The following is a 16,704-nucleotide window of genomic DNA, read 5'->3' on the forward strand; positions in this document are numbered from 1 at the left end:
GTGTCCTCCCTCGGCCAGGCCTTCCTGTCACACCCACTCTCTGGTGACCACCACACCGTCTGTGCACATGAGGTCTTGTCAAAATGCTGCTCACGCCTCACCTCTCCCCCTCTGTCCACCTCAACTCATGCTTCCCACGGCTCTCTCAGAGGAAAAGCTCCTGTCCAGTGGGCAACGCTTCCTCCCCCCCCCCATCTTCTCAAAGGCTTTCTTCTGTTCTCTTCTTCCTATTTGTTCAAACTCCTGCTCCTCGACAAATAAACGTTCACAGATTAAGCCCACCTGCCTCGCTCTGCAGCTGTGTCCTTCTCTCTTCTCTCACTGAGGACGCGAGCGGCCACACTGCTGTCTCCACGGACTCCTGACCCACTGAAAGGTCTGCGTCTCTGCCACTGCACTCACGATCCCGGGACAGCGGCCGCTTGTGACATCCCGGCCAGTCACTTACTTGAGCTCTGAGGCACCTGGCTTCCTCCGAGTTCCTCCTTGGAGTTTCTCAACAGGTTTCGTTCCATCTGACTGGGTCTGCTGTGGATCACGCCTTCTCGGGGCAATCCATTTTCTCCACTTCTGCCGCGGGCACCTGTCCTCCACCCACCCTCCTCTCACTCGGACTCATCCGTTCAGGCTCCCATTGGGGACTGTGCCCCACCCCCCCACTCTCCCCTGTGGGGCCTCCAACCCTGGAGCTCTCTGCGCATCAGGCTGGGGCCTCCAACCCTGGAGCTCTCTGCGCATCAGGCCGGGGTCTCCAACCCAGAGATCTCTGCACATCTGCCGCCAACCCAGAGCTCTCTGCACATCTGGCCAGGGCCTCCAACCCTGGAGCTCTCTGCGCATCAGGCCGGGGTCTCCAACCCTGGAGCTCTCCGCACATCTGGCCGGGGCCTCCAACCCAGAGCTCTCTGCGCACCTGGCCGGGGTCTCCAACCCAGAGCTCTCTGCGCACCTGGCCGGGGCCTCCAACCCAGAGCTCTCTGCGCATCTGGCTGTTCCCTCCAACCCAGAGCTCTCTGCGCACCTGGCTGTTCCCTCCAACCGGAGCTCTCTGCACATCTGGCTGTTCCCTCCAACCCGGAGCTCTCTGCACATCTGGCTGTTCCCTCCAACCCGGAGCTCTCTGCACATCTGGCTGTTCCCTCCAACCCGGAGCTCTCTGCACATCTGGCTGTTCCCTCCAACCCGGAGCTCTCTGCACATCTGGCTGTTCCCTCCAACCCGGAGCTCTCTGCGCATCTGGCTGTTCCCTCCAACCCGGAGCTCTCTGCGCACCTGGCTGTTCCCTCCAACCCGGAGCTCTCTGTGCATCTGGCCGGGGCCTCCAACCCGGAGCTCTCTGTGCATCTGGCCGGGGCCTCCAACCCGGAGCTCTCTGAGCACCTGGCCGGGGCCTCCAACCCGGAGCTCTCTGTGCATCTGGCCGGGGCCTCCAACCCGGAGCTCTCTGTGCACCTGGCCGGGGCCTCCAACCCGGAGCTCTCTGAGCACCTGGCCGGGGCCTCCAACCCGGAGCTCTCTGAGCACCTGGCCGGGGCCTCCAACCCGGAGCTCTCTGCACACCTGGCCGGGGCCTCCAACCCGGAGCTCTCTGCGCATCTGGCCGGGGCCTCCAACCCGGAGCTCTCTGCGCATCTGGCCGGGGCCTCCAACCCGGAGCTCTCTGAGCACCTGGCCGGGGCCTCCAACCCGGAGCTCTCTGCGCACCTGGCCGGGGCCTCCAACCCGGAGCTCTCTGCGCATCTGGCCGGGGCCTCCAACCCGGAGCTCTCTGCGCATCTGGCCGGGGCCTCCAACCCGGAGCTCTCTGAGCACCTGGCTGGGGCCTCCAACCCGGAGCTCTCTGAGCACCTGGCTGCGGCACCCCCTTCGCACCCCCAGCTGTCTAGGAACCCACTCTACCCGCATTACTGAAATCCCAACGTCACCTGACATGCCTGCTTCCTCTCAACGGGGTGTGGGGTGCACAGGGGGTCCCAATCCCAGGATTTCACAGTGCCATGACTGCAGTCTTTATTCTCCAGCCTTGACCCAGCCACCCTCTGATTCCCAGACTTCACGCTGCCTTCGGAACGTGTCCACTACATTCCACAGTGGGTGCCTCAGACTTCACAACCCAAGCTGAACGCCTTTCCCGGGGCTTCCCCATCACAGTCCCACTCCAACACGGTGCTGAACCCCCTCCCGCTAAAAACCCAGCCTTTAACTCCACAAACCGAGCCCCCGGCACGCTGACACACCATGCCTCCAAACCCCTCCAGAAGACACATTTCAGCTCCGTCATGGTCACCCTGACCCCGGTCACTGTGGTCTCCCGCCTCAGCTACTGCAGCGGCCTTCGGGCACTGAGTGCATCCTGGGTCCGCTCACCAAACCGCAGCCACAAGGACCTTCTGAAATCACCCATCACGTACTGAAAACCTTCCAGTACCTTCCCCTTTGCTCACGCGGTCAAACGCAATTGTCCCGACTTTTGAAGCCCTGGGCTGGCCCGTGGGCCTCCTCGGCCTCACCCCACACCCGATTCCAGTCGGCTCCCACACCCTAGCACACCCTCCATGCTGACCCTTTAACCCGAGTCTCCCCCTGCTGGGCAGGGGGCGCCCTTCTCCACACGCCCACCTGCCCTTGGTTACAGAGAGCCCAGGGTAACTGCCCCTACCCAGAGAGGTCTTCACAGCCCTCCAAACAAAAGGAGCCCCCCAGACAACTCTCCACCTGCATTCGCTGCACCGCCCGGGACAGTTGATATTTTTGTATCTGCTATGTTCGGTTTCTGCGTGTTCAGTTAGTGTTGACACCACAGGTGTGACCACCGCATAAGCAGAAATCCACGGTACTAACAAGAGCGTGGGCCACAGAGTAGCGCTCGGTTCTGACGCTGTCTGTTCTGAGGTCACTGCTCTCTGGGCAGGGAACCAGCACACACAAACCCAACTTCCCATCCAGAAACAAGGCAGCCGTCCGTCCTGTCCACCTGTCCTGTCCCTACGTCACCCGGGCTCCCAGACCCGTCGACAGCACCTGCTCCCTCTTGCTCTTCCTCTCCACGGTCCCCAGGCATCGGCTCCCGGTCTCAGGCCTCCCACCTGGGGGCTCCCTCTGCTCAGGCACCAGCCACAGGCACCCAGCTCCACCACGGAAGGTGGTCCCCTGCCTTCCTTCCTACCTCAGCTCTCACGGGACGGGACAACAATAAGATTCTGAGTACGAGCCCCAGAAAACCCTGTCTGGGTCCCAGCACCCACCGTCCCCCTGCCTCGCCCAGGCTGTTTTCTGATGGCAGCCACTGGACGTGCCCTCACTGGCCCGGGCTGAGAGGGTCACCCAGGCTCCTCTGGGAAACTCTGCTGGCTCCCCATCGAGGTGCACTGGGTTCTCACGGCTGCCTCCGCTGGGTAGTGACCAGTGAGGTGTCTGTGGGCTCCGCCGGCACCCCCGTGGCTACAGGCTCCCCAGAGGACCAACTGTCTCCCAGGGTTGTCTCCTGGCCCCCCAGGCGGAAGCCAAGGCAAAGAGAGCCTTCTGTTCCTGGTCTCTGCTTCCAAGGTCCTTGAAACAAGCACCACATTGCCATTTCTGTCTCTTTTTATCTGTGAATTTCCAGCACAAGTATCATACTTGAACCCCTTCCATCTGCGAGTCAGTCACAGTCTCAGGGACCCCTCCCCCAAGCAGGACAAGGCAAGCCTCCAGGCACCCCCATAGCTTGCCTTCTAAACAGGGAGGGCAGAGGTAAGCAAGCAGGCCAGTGAGTGAGCCGGAGGATCCCAGGGGGCGGTCAGTGCTGCAGACACACAAGAGAGCAGGCGTCAGGCCCTGGCTGGTTGGCTCAGTGGTAGAGCGTCGGCCAGGCGTGCAGGGGTCCCGGGTTCGATTTCTGGCCAGGGCACACAGGAGAAGCGCCCATCTGCTTCTCCATCCCTCCCCCTCTCCTTCCTCTCTGTCTCTCTCTTCCCCTCCCGCAGCCAAGGCTCCATTGGAGCAAAGATGGCCTGGGCGCTGGGGATGGCTCCTTGGCCTCTGCCCCAGGCACTAGAATGGCTCTGATTGCGGCAGAGCGACGCCCCAGATGGGCAGAGCATCACCCTCTGGTGGGCATGCCAGGTGGATCCCGGTCGGGCACATGCAGGAGTCTGTCTGACTGCCTCCCCATTTCCAACTTCAGAAAAATACAAAAAAAAAAAAAGAAAGAAAGAAAGAAAAAAGAGAGAGCAGGCGTCTTCTGTGTCCTCTACGAGACCCCAGCTCTCTGGGAGACCCTGTGGCATTCACTCCCTCCCTTCGCCCGCTGCCCACTGCCTGCTGCCCACTGCCCACTGCCCGCTGCCCGCTGGAGATCAGCTATGGGGGCTTCATGGACGTGTTGGAAGGAAATTGAAACGCGGTGCATTAACAGCGGAGATGGCTTCCCTTCCAAGGGAGAAACAGTCCCTCCTGAAAACGACTTTTCTCTTTCCTTGTCACACTTCATGAGCTGTCTTCACACCAACAAAAATGGACAACGTATTAATTGGTGAAAGGCTCACCGGCCGAGTTCAACCCGCGCCACAGTCAACAGGCCCCGCAGTTGCGTAATTACCTAACGCAACACACTTGTCTTTTCTTGCGATGGGAACTTTTCAGACCTCGTCTCTTAGCAACTTCCGAACACGCGCCGCAGTGTGTCACAAGTTACAGTGTCCTCAGTGTCGCCATGCTACATGTCACATCTGAGGACTTACCGATGGTCTACAGCCCTGCTTTTGTTGTTGTTTTTTTTCTTATCCCTTGTACGGTAGGAAACGATCTACAAGTAAAACGATCTGCGGTGACTGTGTCAGGCTGAGAGGACGACGACACCGTCTTGGACTGTTTTCACTGCTTCTCGTTCAAGCTTTTACGACTTCTCTTTGAGCGGGTGTTGCCGTTTTGCTTTGTTTTTCCTCTTTCCTCTCTCTTTTTAAATTAAAAAAATTTTTGTGAAATTTAAATTAAAGGACCTCAAGAGTCCCACCCAGTTCAACAAAGTGGCCCTTGAATGTCAGTCCTTTCTGGTGACACTCGTCACCGCCACCGGGTCGACTCAGACCCGCACCTGGCCGGGCTCTGCCGGTGACCCTGTCCGGCACCCATGTCTACGACTCAGGCCTCCACGGGCACCCTGATGATTCTGTCCATCTCCCTCCAACAACGTGCACTGAACACATCCTCGGTACTGTCTGCTAGCTGACGGTTAGTTGATTGGCACCCGTTCCCACCGCCGCGCCGCTGGCCACACAGCCCAGGCGTGCTCGGCAACCTCGGTCTCGCCAGGCCCGTCAACGTAAGTTTAAATGTGGAGTGCGGTGCGTATGTGTCAAACACACTTGCTCTTAGCAGGGACCATATTTATCCCAGTTTGTTCAAGTGTTGGCAACACAGTATCTTAAGCCTCAAGGAGCAGACCAGGAGCAACACGACACTGTGACACGTGCATGTATTTCAAATCCACCATCCCTGGAAATACACACACACACACACACACACACACACACATACACACCTGCAAAGTAGACCTCGTGGTCCCTCCAGAGGAACTGGCGCTGTCCTTGTGCAGAGGTTTTGTGCTCCAGAGGAGTTCAGAGGTCAGCAATCCAAGGCAGGTGGAGAAATGACATGAAGTCAGGAATGACCTGACAAGGACAGCGGGTGACCACGGACGGACCCTTGGGAGTGCTGGGCACCCGTGTGGAACCCACTTTCTAGGAAGCTCTCTCCTACCGGTTGGTCAACTCCCCTGGGACAGGGGCAGCTCCTGGAAGCTCATGGCGGTAGCTTTTAATGAGTTTGTTCTGTGCGTGACTGAGTGAACCGGTGAGTCGAACAGAAGTAACTAGAGCTGTACCTCCAACACCTGAGCTGCTTTCTGGTGGTGACTGAAACACGACAAACACCCCTTTAAACAAACAGTAACTGACCTCGGCAGCCTGTACATGACACCTTGCTTGTCAGGCCCACAGATCACGCTGAAATGGAGAAAGGGAACATGCATGCAACAATTAACACACATCTGTACACATTTGGGCGTTTTTACATTCTAATGGTATCGGGTTATTTTCTTTTTTCAAAAAGTCTTATTTATTTATTTTTTTTTTACTGCCAAATATCTAAAAGGTCTCTTAAGCTTTGGGGACTACAGCAATTCAGACAAATGCGACCTGTCATGCAACGATGGACAGGAACAAAGACCCCCAAATTGGAAAGGAAAGCGTCATAGCCAAAACTAGCTACTGTCTTCTAAGCGTCGGCCCGCCACTTCCCACCTTTCCAGGAGGTAAGTCTGACAACCGGTTTTCCTTAAAAGCACCCTTGTACTTAGTACCTTAGCCACGTCCCAGAGAAGATGTCTGTCGTCTCTATGTCTATATTCCTAGTCCAACACCAAGCTACCCTCTGCTGATTTGGTTAGGAGACAAAACAAACAAGCAAATAAACACGCAAACCCAACAACTCTTGAATGTATTACCCCCCCTGGGCTTCCCCCTCTGGGAATGTTGCAGGAGTGGGGGGACCCCTTCTGATGGGGTTCCCCCTGGGACAACTTCACGCGACTTCAGCCGGCCACCTTGACGCTCTGCTCCACGACATCCCTCACGACGGGTACAGCCCCAAACACGCCAACGGGTACAGCCCCAAACACGCCAACGGCAGTAACAGCAGCGGACAGAAACCTCGTCATTTCAGGAAAACAGGTCCCGTCTCAATGCCTCCAACCCTGTCTGCTCAGCACCTCCCTCTTCCAAACACCATGTTGTCCCAGGCAAGATGCAGCCGCCTTCAACCACCGCCCCCCCACCCCCACCCAAGGCTGAGAACAGTAAAAAGTAGATGTTTGCTTTTTAAAGAAAGAATGGGACAAGCACCAGAGAAAAGCTTGGCCCGTGGCTGACCCAATGCATGTCAGGTCTGGCCCAGAACTCCACATTCTCTTCCACCTCTCATCCACGGTCAGCTGGGCTCTGTCTCAGGAAGTACAGATGTGGGTGCCTAACACATCTGAAGACAGCAGGTGAGGCTGTGGTGCCCTGACCACAGCCTGGCTCAACCTCAGCATCTCTGAAAGCACCAACCCCTGCAGGCGGGGCTAGGGGCTGCAGTCCCCATCAGACCAGGGGAGGCACAGGATGGGGTGGGGGGAGCAGGGGTCTGCTGCCAGACTTGGGCCCACGCCCTAAAGATCACGTCAAGCAGCAAGTAGGAGCAGAGGCCACCGGGCTGGAGCCCCTGCACAAGTGTGCAAGCCAGAGGCAGCCTGGCCACTACTTGGGTTGACCCACATGGGTGGCGGGATCAGGTGGGGGTTGGGGCAGGAGGGGGCTGAGGATGGCAGCCCGCCCTCGATAGGGACACGCGGGCACTCCCCGCGGCTGCACCCCAAAGGTACCCAGACAAGTTCCAGCGGCGAGGAGGGGCGGGACCCCGGTGCAGGGAGGCTTGGCCCGGGAGCAGAAAGCCGGAACAGCAGCCCAACCCTGGAGGAGTCTGCCCGGAGAAGGCGCCGCGGAAACGCGGTTCCCCTGCGAGGCGCAGACAAAGGCTCGGTGTGCACGCGGTGGACGGCGGCGCCCCAGCCCCGCGCTCAGGGCCGGGAGGAGCCGCGCCCGACCCCGCTGGCGCCTGAGTCGCCGGTGTCCCGCGGCCCCAGCACGACCTGCTGTCCCATCCTCACCTCGCTCGCCCTCCATCCACGACAAAGGCGGTCCCCTCTTCTGCACACCGGGCGCCTCTTCCCTTGTCATCTCCCGCTTCCTGCTTCCTAGCGAACCTCTGCCTTGATTATTTATGCCGTCTCGCCCCCCTCCCCCATGACACGCCTTCCGCCACCCCTGCTCCAGCACGCGCTCAGTCTGGTACCCGGGGCTGACGAGGCGGAGCGGCTGTGTTCCCGGGGGGCGCGGCCCGGGGCTACGAACCGGAGGCTTCTCTCTCCTCCACCCTCACGCCCATTGTCCTGGCCTTCACCAAGCCGAGCGCCAGCTACCCCCCGGGATCCAGAAAGTGGAGTCTGGGCGGGGGTGCGTCCTCTTTGCCAGGCGCAGCCCTTTCCACTGGGCTAGTCCTCGCTCTGGAACGGGGTCACGGGGCGGGGTGGGGGTGGGGAGAGTGGCCGAGACGCCCGCACTGAACCTGGGGAACCCAAGTGCCTTCACCTCTGGGAACGCGGGGTTGAGGGGCCCTCGCCAGCCCAGGCCCAGCCAGGGGTCTCAGAGGACCGGACCCCCGTGGAAAACAGGCGCGTTTCCTCTCCCGGACAAGTGGTCCCGGCTGGAGAGAGAGGAGGCTGGCGTACCTCACCGCGGAGTTGAAAGTATAAAGACCTGTCAGGGAAGTGTGGGCAGACACAGCGCCGGAGAGCAGGTCCTGTTCTCAGCGCCCAGCGCCCCCCCGGGTCACCCCACTCCCGCACGCACGCGGAGCCTGGGAAAGAAACCCCAGTGTCCAGGAGCCGGCGGGACCCCCAGCCCGCGCCCCTCCGGAGAAGCCCGCGGGGCGCCACACGCCGGGGCTGACCCGCCCCGCCCGCCCCCGCCGCGGGGAATGTGGAGCAGGCACTTACTGGGGCTCAGGAAAAACTCCGTCAGCCTTCGGAAGCAGCTCGTGTTACTAGACTGTCCATCTTCCATGTCGGAGCCGGAGAGCAGCGGGGCCGCGGCGGCGAGGGCGAAGCCGGCGCCTCGGGGCCGCCGCGGGGTCCGGCCGCCGCCGCCGCCTGCGTGGGGGCCGAGGCCGGGATCCGCGCCGTCCCCGCCGGCGCCCGGGAAGCTGGGGGGGCCCGCGTGGCGCGCGGCCGGGCGGAGCGGGAGTCGGGGCGGCGGCGGCGGCGGCCGGGGCCCGGCGCGGGCTGGGAGCAGCAGACCCAGGAGCGCAGGGAAGAGGAAGAGCCTCCGCCGCCCGCCGCCGCTGCCACCGCCGCCGCGGGGACTACTGCCGGGGGGGACGCTCAAGGGAGCCGCCTCTTGTCCTCCGCCGCCGCCAGCATCGCAGCCGCCTCCTCGAGCCGCCGCCGCCGCTGCGCCCTCCCTTCCTGGGAGCCGCACGGGGAGGTGAAAGGCATATGAGGAGGGGACAAGAGAAGGAGGGGGCCGCGGGGGCGGCGGCCAGAAGTAAAACGAAGATGGAGAGGGGGAGGGGACAGGGGAGGAGAAGGCGAGCGCAAAGGGAGCGCGGGCCGGGACCCAGCCGCCGCCGCCGCCGCCGGGCGCAGACTGGGCGCCCGAGCCCCCCGCGGGGCTGGCGCGGCCTGCACAGGAGGGGGGCGCGCGCGGGGGCGCGGCGCGCTCGGCCGGACCGCGGCCAGGCCGCTCAGGGGCCGGGCCCGGGCCCGCCGCGCTCCCCCCGCCGACCGCGCTGCGCCGGGGCTCCGGGCGGAGTTTGCCGGAGCCGGAGCTGGGCTGGTCCCCGGCCGCTGGTAGGGGGGCCTGGGGGCGGGGAGCGAACGGCTCTTCGGGGCTGGCCATGACCCTCCTCCTCCGCCTGGCCTCCGCGGGCTCCGCCCCCGCAAGACCTGCCCTCCTCGGCCGGTCCGCCGAGCGTCGAACCCGAGCTTCTCTCTCCTGTCTTCCGCGCCCCTCGCGGCCCAATCTTCACATCGTGTTTCCCTTTGGGTGCGGGAGGGCCCGGGGCCGCGGCGTGTCCCGGGCGGCGGCGCCTGGCTGCTGGCTGGCGCGCACAATCGGCGTGCACCCGGCCGGGGCGCGGGGCTGCGGAGTCGCTGCTTGCGAGCGCGGTGTGGTTTGTGCGCGCTCCGGCGGCTGAGTCTCGGCCGCTGCTCCAAAGCAGCGGAGAAAAGCGCCGCAATGCCGCTGCCCGTGGAGGCGGCGGCGGCAGAGGACGCCCACTGGCGGAGCGAGTGCTCCCCACGCCGCCGCGGTCCGCGCCCACGTAGCGCGCCCCGTGGCTACTCGGCCCCTCGGCGCAGGCCCCCCCACCACGCGGCCCTCTGCGGACGGCGTGCACCTGGGCCGGGGAGGCCGGGCGGAGGACGCCTGCGGCTGTGCAGGGCGTTGTCGCCTCTGTGCCTGCCGTTCTGGAGTCTAAACCCGCAGCCTGGCAGCTGCTGCAGGCTGTGCACTGCTGGGCGAGCCGCATCTGTTTGTGCCTTGTCCGAGCCAGGGAACCCTCCCTTGGTGGGCCAGCGGCTCCAACCGAGCTGTGCTTTGAGCTCCTCGAGGTTTGGGTTCAGGTTTTAATCACCGTGCAGTGCTTCCAATAAACTAAGGCTTGGGCAGCGAGTCCATCCCAGCAGTCCCTTGTGGGTCCATCCACCCCCTTTACAAGGCGCTTCCTGTGCGTGGCCCAGTTTGCCTTGTGATGTCAGAGATTGGAAAGGGCAAACTAGGGCTCAAAAGAGATAGACTGTGAGAGCCGGTCCCCAAAGCCCTGAGGACCACACCATCCCGAGTGAATCTCTCAGGTAACCACGCCCCTTCTTTTCCCAACCTGGGACCCAGACAATTGCTTCTAGGAGGAAATGTGCCGCCCAAAGGGCTCAAAAAACGAGGAGCCGCCAGAAGTTTGGAAGTTGGAACTCCGGAGCGCACAGAGGCGCAGGTGTCCGTGTGCCGGCGGGCGCGCGCGCAGGCGGGGCCTCTACCACTCGCCGGATTCGAGCGGAGAGCGGCGGGCCTCCTGTCCCGCAGTGGAACGGGCTGCCTGGACTCCGCGAGCTGGCTCACCTCCCCAGCGGTGAAGCGCGCGCGCCGGAGCCCAGATTGAGGAAAGGGCTAGGCTGTGACCAGAGCCTGCGGTGTGCGCTCTGGTAGCGCCGCTGCGCGGAGGGAGGATTTGGGGCCCCGGGGGTGTGCCAGGTCCCGGCGGCTGATTCTTGCCCTCCACGTTATGTTCTCTCTGACCAGTTCTCAGGTGTTTTTATTGTGAAGTTTGGTCCAGATTCTCCCCTAGTCTGTGCTTTTCCCAACTCCATCCAAACACCCCGTAGTGGAAACGGGCATCTTTGTATTTGTGTTTGGAGCACACTGGGCAGGTGGGGCACCCAGGACGCAGCGAGGCCCTCTGCCCGCAGTGAAGACCGAGGCGTTCCAGTGATCGGCAGGTGCGCTCCGAGCTCCGACTGCGAGGGGAAGGAGCGCTCGCCCTGGCACTCGCGGGTCGGAATCCCTAAACTTGCGGAATGAGAAAATGATCCCTGTGCCCTTACCTTATTCAGAGGGGACTTTGCAGTTTTGCTTTGTATTGGGAGGGGGGGCGGCGGCGCAGGAAACAACAAGAACCGCCAAGCTAAGTTGTCTGGTCTGCTACAGCCTTCAGGCGGTCACTCCTGGGGGGTGTACAACCGACACAACTTTCTTCTGAAAGTCGCTGGTCCACGCCGGCTGCGGCCCCACCCGGCGCGCGCAGCGGCATCTCGGAGGCTTGGCCGCGCTCTTGGGGAGGACGTGTTTCTCCTCCGAGTGTTCACCGTTCATTTCTTTATGCGCGAAATGTTTCTTCTTATCCTTTAAGCTTTCTTCGCTGTCTTTTTTTTTTTTTTGGAGACATTCAAGCGGCTTGCCAGCTACAAATAAATTTACATGCGACTTGAATATAAACCTTCATACCTGCGCAGGGAGGGAAGCAGCCAATATTTGCTCTCTGAGTCTGTTAAATCAGGATGCAAACCGTAGTTTACATTAAACCTTTTCTGGAATCAAATTTCTATTGTTTCGTGCTTCTTCTCTTCTTCAAATGTTTGATGGAAGGGCACACATGTCCTGGATAAATTAAAAACAAAATGCATGACAACGGAAAAGTTACCCGCGGAGGAGGTGTTTGCGGGTAATTCCTGGCATTTGTTAAGCATGCTCCCTGCTGGGTCCCGGGGTCCACTTCTGTGTATATGAGTGCCTTGGGCACTCGTCCGCTGGTCCTCTCTTCGGAAGAGATTTTCATACAGACGCTCTGGACCCAAACGCTCCTCGCTCACCCCTGGGGACCAGGTGTGGCAGCGCCTGCAGCCTGTCTCTCTCGGGGATCCGGACCCTTCTCTCTGCTCTTCTCTGGCGATGTGTCAGAAAGGGGAGGCCATTCGTTACCCTGCGCCTTTTGTGAATAAACACACGGACCCACAGTTGAGTGAACTCTGCAACTCGAGTCGTCCCCGCAAAGTTTGCAGTTTAGTCAGAGGTCAGACGTCCTCAGGTCAGGGCGCAGGATATAATGGAAGCAGGACCCATGACCCCCACCCACCATTAGGGCTGCTCTCTGTGACACAAACGACCCTCCTCACCTGGAGTTTAGAAAATGCCAGCCAGCTCTGCAAAGAATAAAAAACTCAAAGAATATTGAGGGCAATGAACACCGGTAAAAGTTCCAAGATGATGATGATTATGACTAGTAGTTCAACATTTTAAAAGAATAGAAAGCCTTTTTTTTCCCTCTGCCCTTTACCAAAGAAAAAAGATGGAGAAAGAATTGATATGGGTAACAAAACCTTCCAGTTAGTCTATCTACGCAACCCTAAGTATATTTGAATTCTCCAGTCTTCCATATATTGTTCATTTTAAATCAAGTTAATTCTATATTTGTTTTTAGTATTTTATGAATAATAATTCATTTGTAGGAAGAGCAAATATCTATCTGATAATTATCTAATCTAAATAATATGTTCTTAAACACATTTTAAAACAAGGGTTAAGGTGGATCCCAAGAAAATTTAAAAGGATGATTTGCCTCATCAAATTATGAAATTCCTTTATGATTTAACCATGCATCCCTTTTCACAGCCTAAGAGGGACGTTTATGATAAATGTGATTAGTATGTATTTTATAAACTCTTTGGCAAGCAAGCAAGCAGGCATGTGTCTTAATTGATTTTATTTTACAACTTTCAATATTAGTGCTTACAGCTGTAAATTTCCCATGGCTACATGATTCTTGAATAAACTGCTTTCTCTTTTAAACTGCTTGTAAACTTTCTGAAATAGAAAACACAGGTTGATTGAATGTTAAACTTGCCTAGTGATACAAAATCTATACAAAAGCCACATTTTCTTTATGCTGCTTTTTAATTTTTTGTGACTTATTTAAAATAGAGTTGAATAAAACAACTCATAGACAACTGGTATTGCCCCCCAAGTATGATAGACACATGTGAGGTTTACAGGTGATTTTTAAAATTTGATTGCTATTAGATTTATCCACGTACCTGTCATCCAGGTGTGATGTATTGATTTGCACAAGCCCTGCATGCTAATAGATCATTAATTCATGTCTGGCATGTTATAAGTGGGGTTCAGGGGCCAGGCATGCATCTTCTCCTTCTTGTGTGTCCAGAAAGCCTCCTTAAATTTTCCTGAACTCCAGTCCATCATAGCTTTGTTGTCTAGACTCTTGGAACTGATGGATTCTATCTGTGCCTATAAACAAGTTGCATTAAAACCTGCTCCTGAGAAATGTTCTGTGTGTGTAATTTGCATTGACCATTCCGTTTTAAACAGCTTGATAGCAGGGGCCATGCTACTCTTCCCATGCCTTACCTTTCACAAATGCCAGGACACAGCAGGCACTCAGTGACTGCCCCCTGCCTTTCACCTGCACGCCAATTGATTACACACTTCTATTCGTGTTGACCTTAGCAAACTGAGGGGTGCATTCTTAAACATAGTCAATCCTAAAAAAAGGGAGGGTGTCCCTGAAGAAGACACCCTTGAAATAGACAAAAGGTGATTAAAAAAAAAAGCTCCTTCAGCTACACCTAATATTCCTAGATCTTAAGTTTCACTTAAATTATTTCTATGAATGCAAACAAATTTTATAAAACCAATTACCATTCTATTATGCAAGTTTTATGTTCTCAGACGACTAAAACCAGTTGCCGATTATATTATTCTTCATTTCAAACATCAAAACAGGGCTTAGTTTTCAATGAAAATATTGATAATAGGCATATGGTCGAAACATTAATATTCCAAATAAACCTTAAGTATCCATACCTTCTCAAAAGGGGGTTAAGTGTGTTTCTTGATGAAGGATAAGATCCAAACGTAAATTTTCATTAATCAAATGCACAACATTTAATTCCCTCCTGAAAATGAGCTCTGCTTAATGGCTGAGCTCAGCCCCGAGGATACTGTGTTAAAAGCACTACCGAGGTTACATAACCAACACAGACTTCTTCTGGTAACCATGTGAGCATGAACCCTCTTATATAACATTGCCATGCTATGACACAAAAGTAAGTTTTGAAGATGCTACCATGAAAACAACTCACTTTGGAAGCCCACCGAGACTTGTAGAATGCCGAAGTCGAGTTCATTTAAAAAACAAAAAACCATGTGAATGAGAACACAACTGTGAGTTTGGGTTCAATAGTCAACGCCTCCACCAGATGTTTACAGGTCAGACCTATCGATTTTGTTTAGGATTGTGTTTTCAGAGTCAAAGAAAAGCAATATGAGAGAATTACACACACACACACCAAATTATATATAATAGGCCTAAAAGAGAGACGTTTTTGCCAAAGAGAACCCAAGTCCAGTTACAGCATTTGGGGAGAATGCAGGCACGAAGGAGCATTCGGGATAAAAACGTGGTGTTTGGGAATGGCTTGACTCAAGGTGTACGTCCTGATCCGTAGGAATGCCTCAGGCACGAATAAGCATAGAGGGTCATAAAAGGTTGCCAAAAGCCTTCCTAAGCCTCGTCCTGATGAGTGCCTCAGTGGCCGCTCTAAGTATCCTGTGGTCTTTGAATTGCGTGCTGTGAACGTTGTTTGGAATAAGCAGGTCTTTCTCTGTGGCTTGGAAATCTGTTTCTGGCAAACAGTATTTTATGTTGAAAACATATTTTTATAATGAGCCTTGATGTTTATATGCGGGGGGTTAGGGGGAAGTCGGAGGCAGTTATGGGAAAAAGAAAAATTGTTGGCTCTTACCCATTTGTCTCAAGAATAAGAAAAAAAATGGCTCTTTAATCTGAAGAAAGTATTCCTCTCTGTTCATCTCAGAAAAATAAGAAATAAAAAACAAGGCCTGGCCTGGGGCACAAGTGGGCACTCCAAGTTGTTCCGGTCTGAACTGGGAGTGGACAGGCCTTTAAAGGCAGGCGGCAGAGACTGGGTTCATTCACACGGGTGAATTGTTCTGACGTCAGGCCTTGGACTAATAAAGGCAGGTTTCTGCCTGAGCTTCTCTTCTGAGAATGCCCAGAGGGACAGAGAGCTGCAGGCAGTGCCCAGTGTCCCAGGCTGCTGACCTCCGTTATGCTGTGTGAGCTACCCCCAGCCAGGGCACGTTGTTCAAGGACTGGGGTTTTCCTGTACAGAAGTCCCTCGTCCAGGCAATGTCAGCCTCCCTGCCGGCACACACATCATCTGTGGTCTGTACAACCTGTGTTACATGCCAGCTGTAACTGCAACTTTGTACATTCAATCTTGCGAAATGGAATCTTTGGAGAAAAAATACTCACAGAAGCCAAAGATAAGGAAACCTGGTGGGTTTGGGGTTTGTTTGTTTGTTTGTTTTTTCAGACCCATTTGTTATCTATACCACTTGGCAGAGAGCCAGAGAGAGAAATCTGCCAGCATCTCTCAGATAACTGAAGGAAGGAGACATGGAGACAATGTATCTTCCATAACCTTTGGAGACATTCATTTTGTTTGGTTCATCCCTGGAGGTCTAATAAGTTTATGTTTAAGTGTAGCATTCTGTAATATTGTAGTCACCAACAAAGGTACTTAAGAAAGAAAAGAAAAGAAAAGAAAGAGAGAGAGAGAGAGAGAAAGAAAAGAAAAGAAAAGAAAAGAAAGTAGGATTTCCTCCCAGAGCCCATTTGCATCCACTTAATCCTGCTGACAGGTGAGCAGATGTTTGAAAGAGTTTCCTTGTTTCAAATACAGTAACCAGTGAGAGCAGGTGCCAGCAGTGTGCAGGGAAGCCTAGTCCCTGCACTCACACCAGGCCTCCAGCTAGAATGTTAGGATTCACTAGCTGGTGAGAAAGTTCACTCTTCTCCTTCCCCCTCCCGCATTCCATTCTGATAGACTCTTCCCCTGGAAGCTTCGAGAAATCTCCACCCAGAAGCCTTGTGCTCCTGGCACATCGTCCTGCACTACACCAGCAGGTGTTGGAGTTTATCCTCTGCGAGGAGCCTTGTCCTACTCAGATAACCCACCGTCACTGATCCCACTAGTGAAAAACGATTTCGTCTATCAACCCTACTTGAAAAAATATATATCGGAAAGCCAACCGTATCTGTCCGATTGGAAATCTCCGTGATCCATCTTCCTTCTACTTTCTAACCATGACGTGTGAGGCTCAGGCTGAAGGACCCCGCCGTGGCCAACAAGGCTCTGCATGCCAACTTTGCAGAAAACACCAAAGTTATGTGACATCAGTAATCGCTTGGTGCTGCTTGCCATGCCAAATTTTTAAAGGACACGTCAGCCCAAGCCCAAGTCTGTACACGTGTGGTTGAATGGGGAAGGATGGCACCATCTGTATTTGCTAAGCTGGGCCACCTGGCAGGGACCAGGAGAGCAACCCTGTCACACAGGGACGGTCAAGGTGGCTTGTGGGAAACCAGACAGAGGAGGCCTCAGACGGGCAAGGAATGTGCGCATTCTGTGTAGACTCTATCCATCCTGTCCTTCCAGACGGTCTGAGGGTGAGAGCTTCTGGTGCTAAAATTTGATCCAAGGACTTGCATTGTATGGTGTATAGACTGGCATGCTCTGAATACAATTCTTCA

At 56.0% G+C, this 16,704-nt stretch overlaps 1 protein-coding gene across 1 annotated transcript in view; it reads right to left on the bottom strand.

Annotated features, from left to right (window-relative positions):
- Positions 1–9,476, bottom strand: part of PDE10A (phosphodiesterase 10A) — a 160,221-nt gene extending 150,745 nt beyond the window's left edge. The window contains exon 1 of the mRNA XM_066247818.1: positions 8,576–9,476. Coding sequence (XP_066103915.1) covers positions 8,576–9,476 — 901 coding nt within the window. The remainder of the gene's footprint in view (positions 1–8,575) is intronic.
- Between the last annotated feature and the right edge of the window lie 7,228 nt (positions 9,477–16,704).

Source organism: Saccopteryx bilineata, chromosome 12, assembly GCF_036850765.1.
Source record: "Saccopteryx bilineata isolate mSacBil1 chromosome 12, mSacBil1_pri_phased_curated, whole genome shotgun sequence".
NCBI classification, from domain to species: Eukaryota; Metazoa; Chordata; class Mammalia; order Chiroptera; family Emballonuridae; genus Saccopteryx; species Saccopteryx bilineata.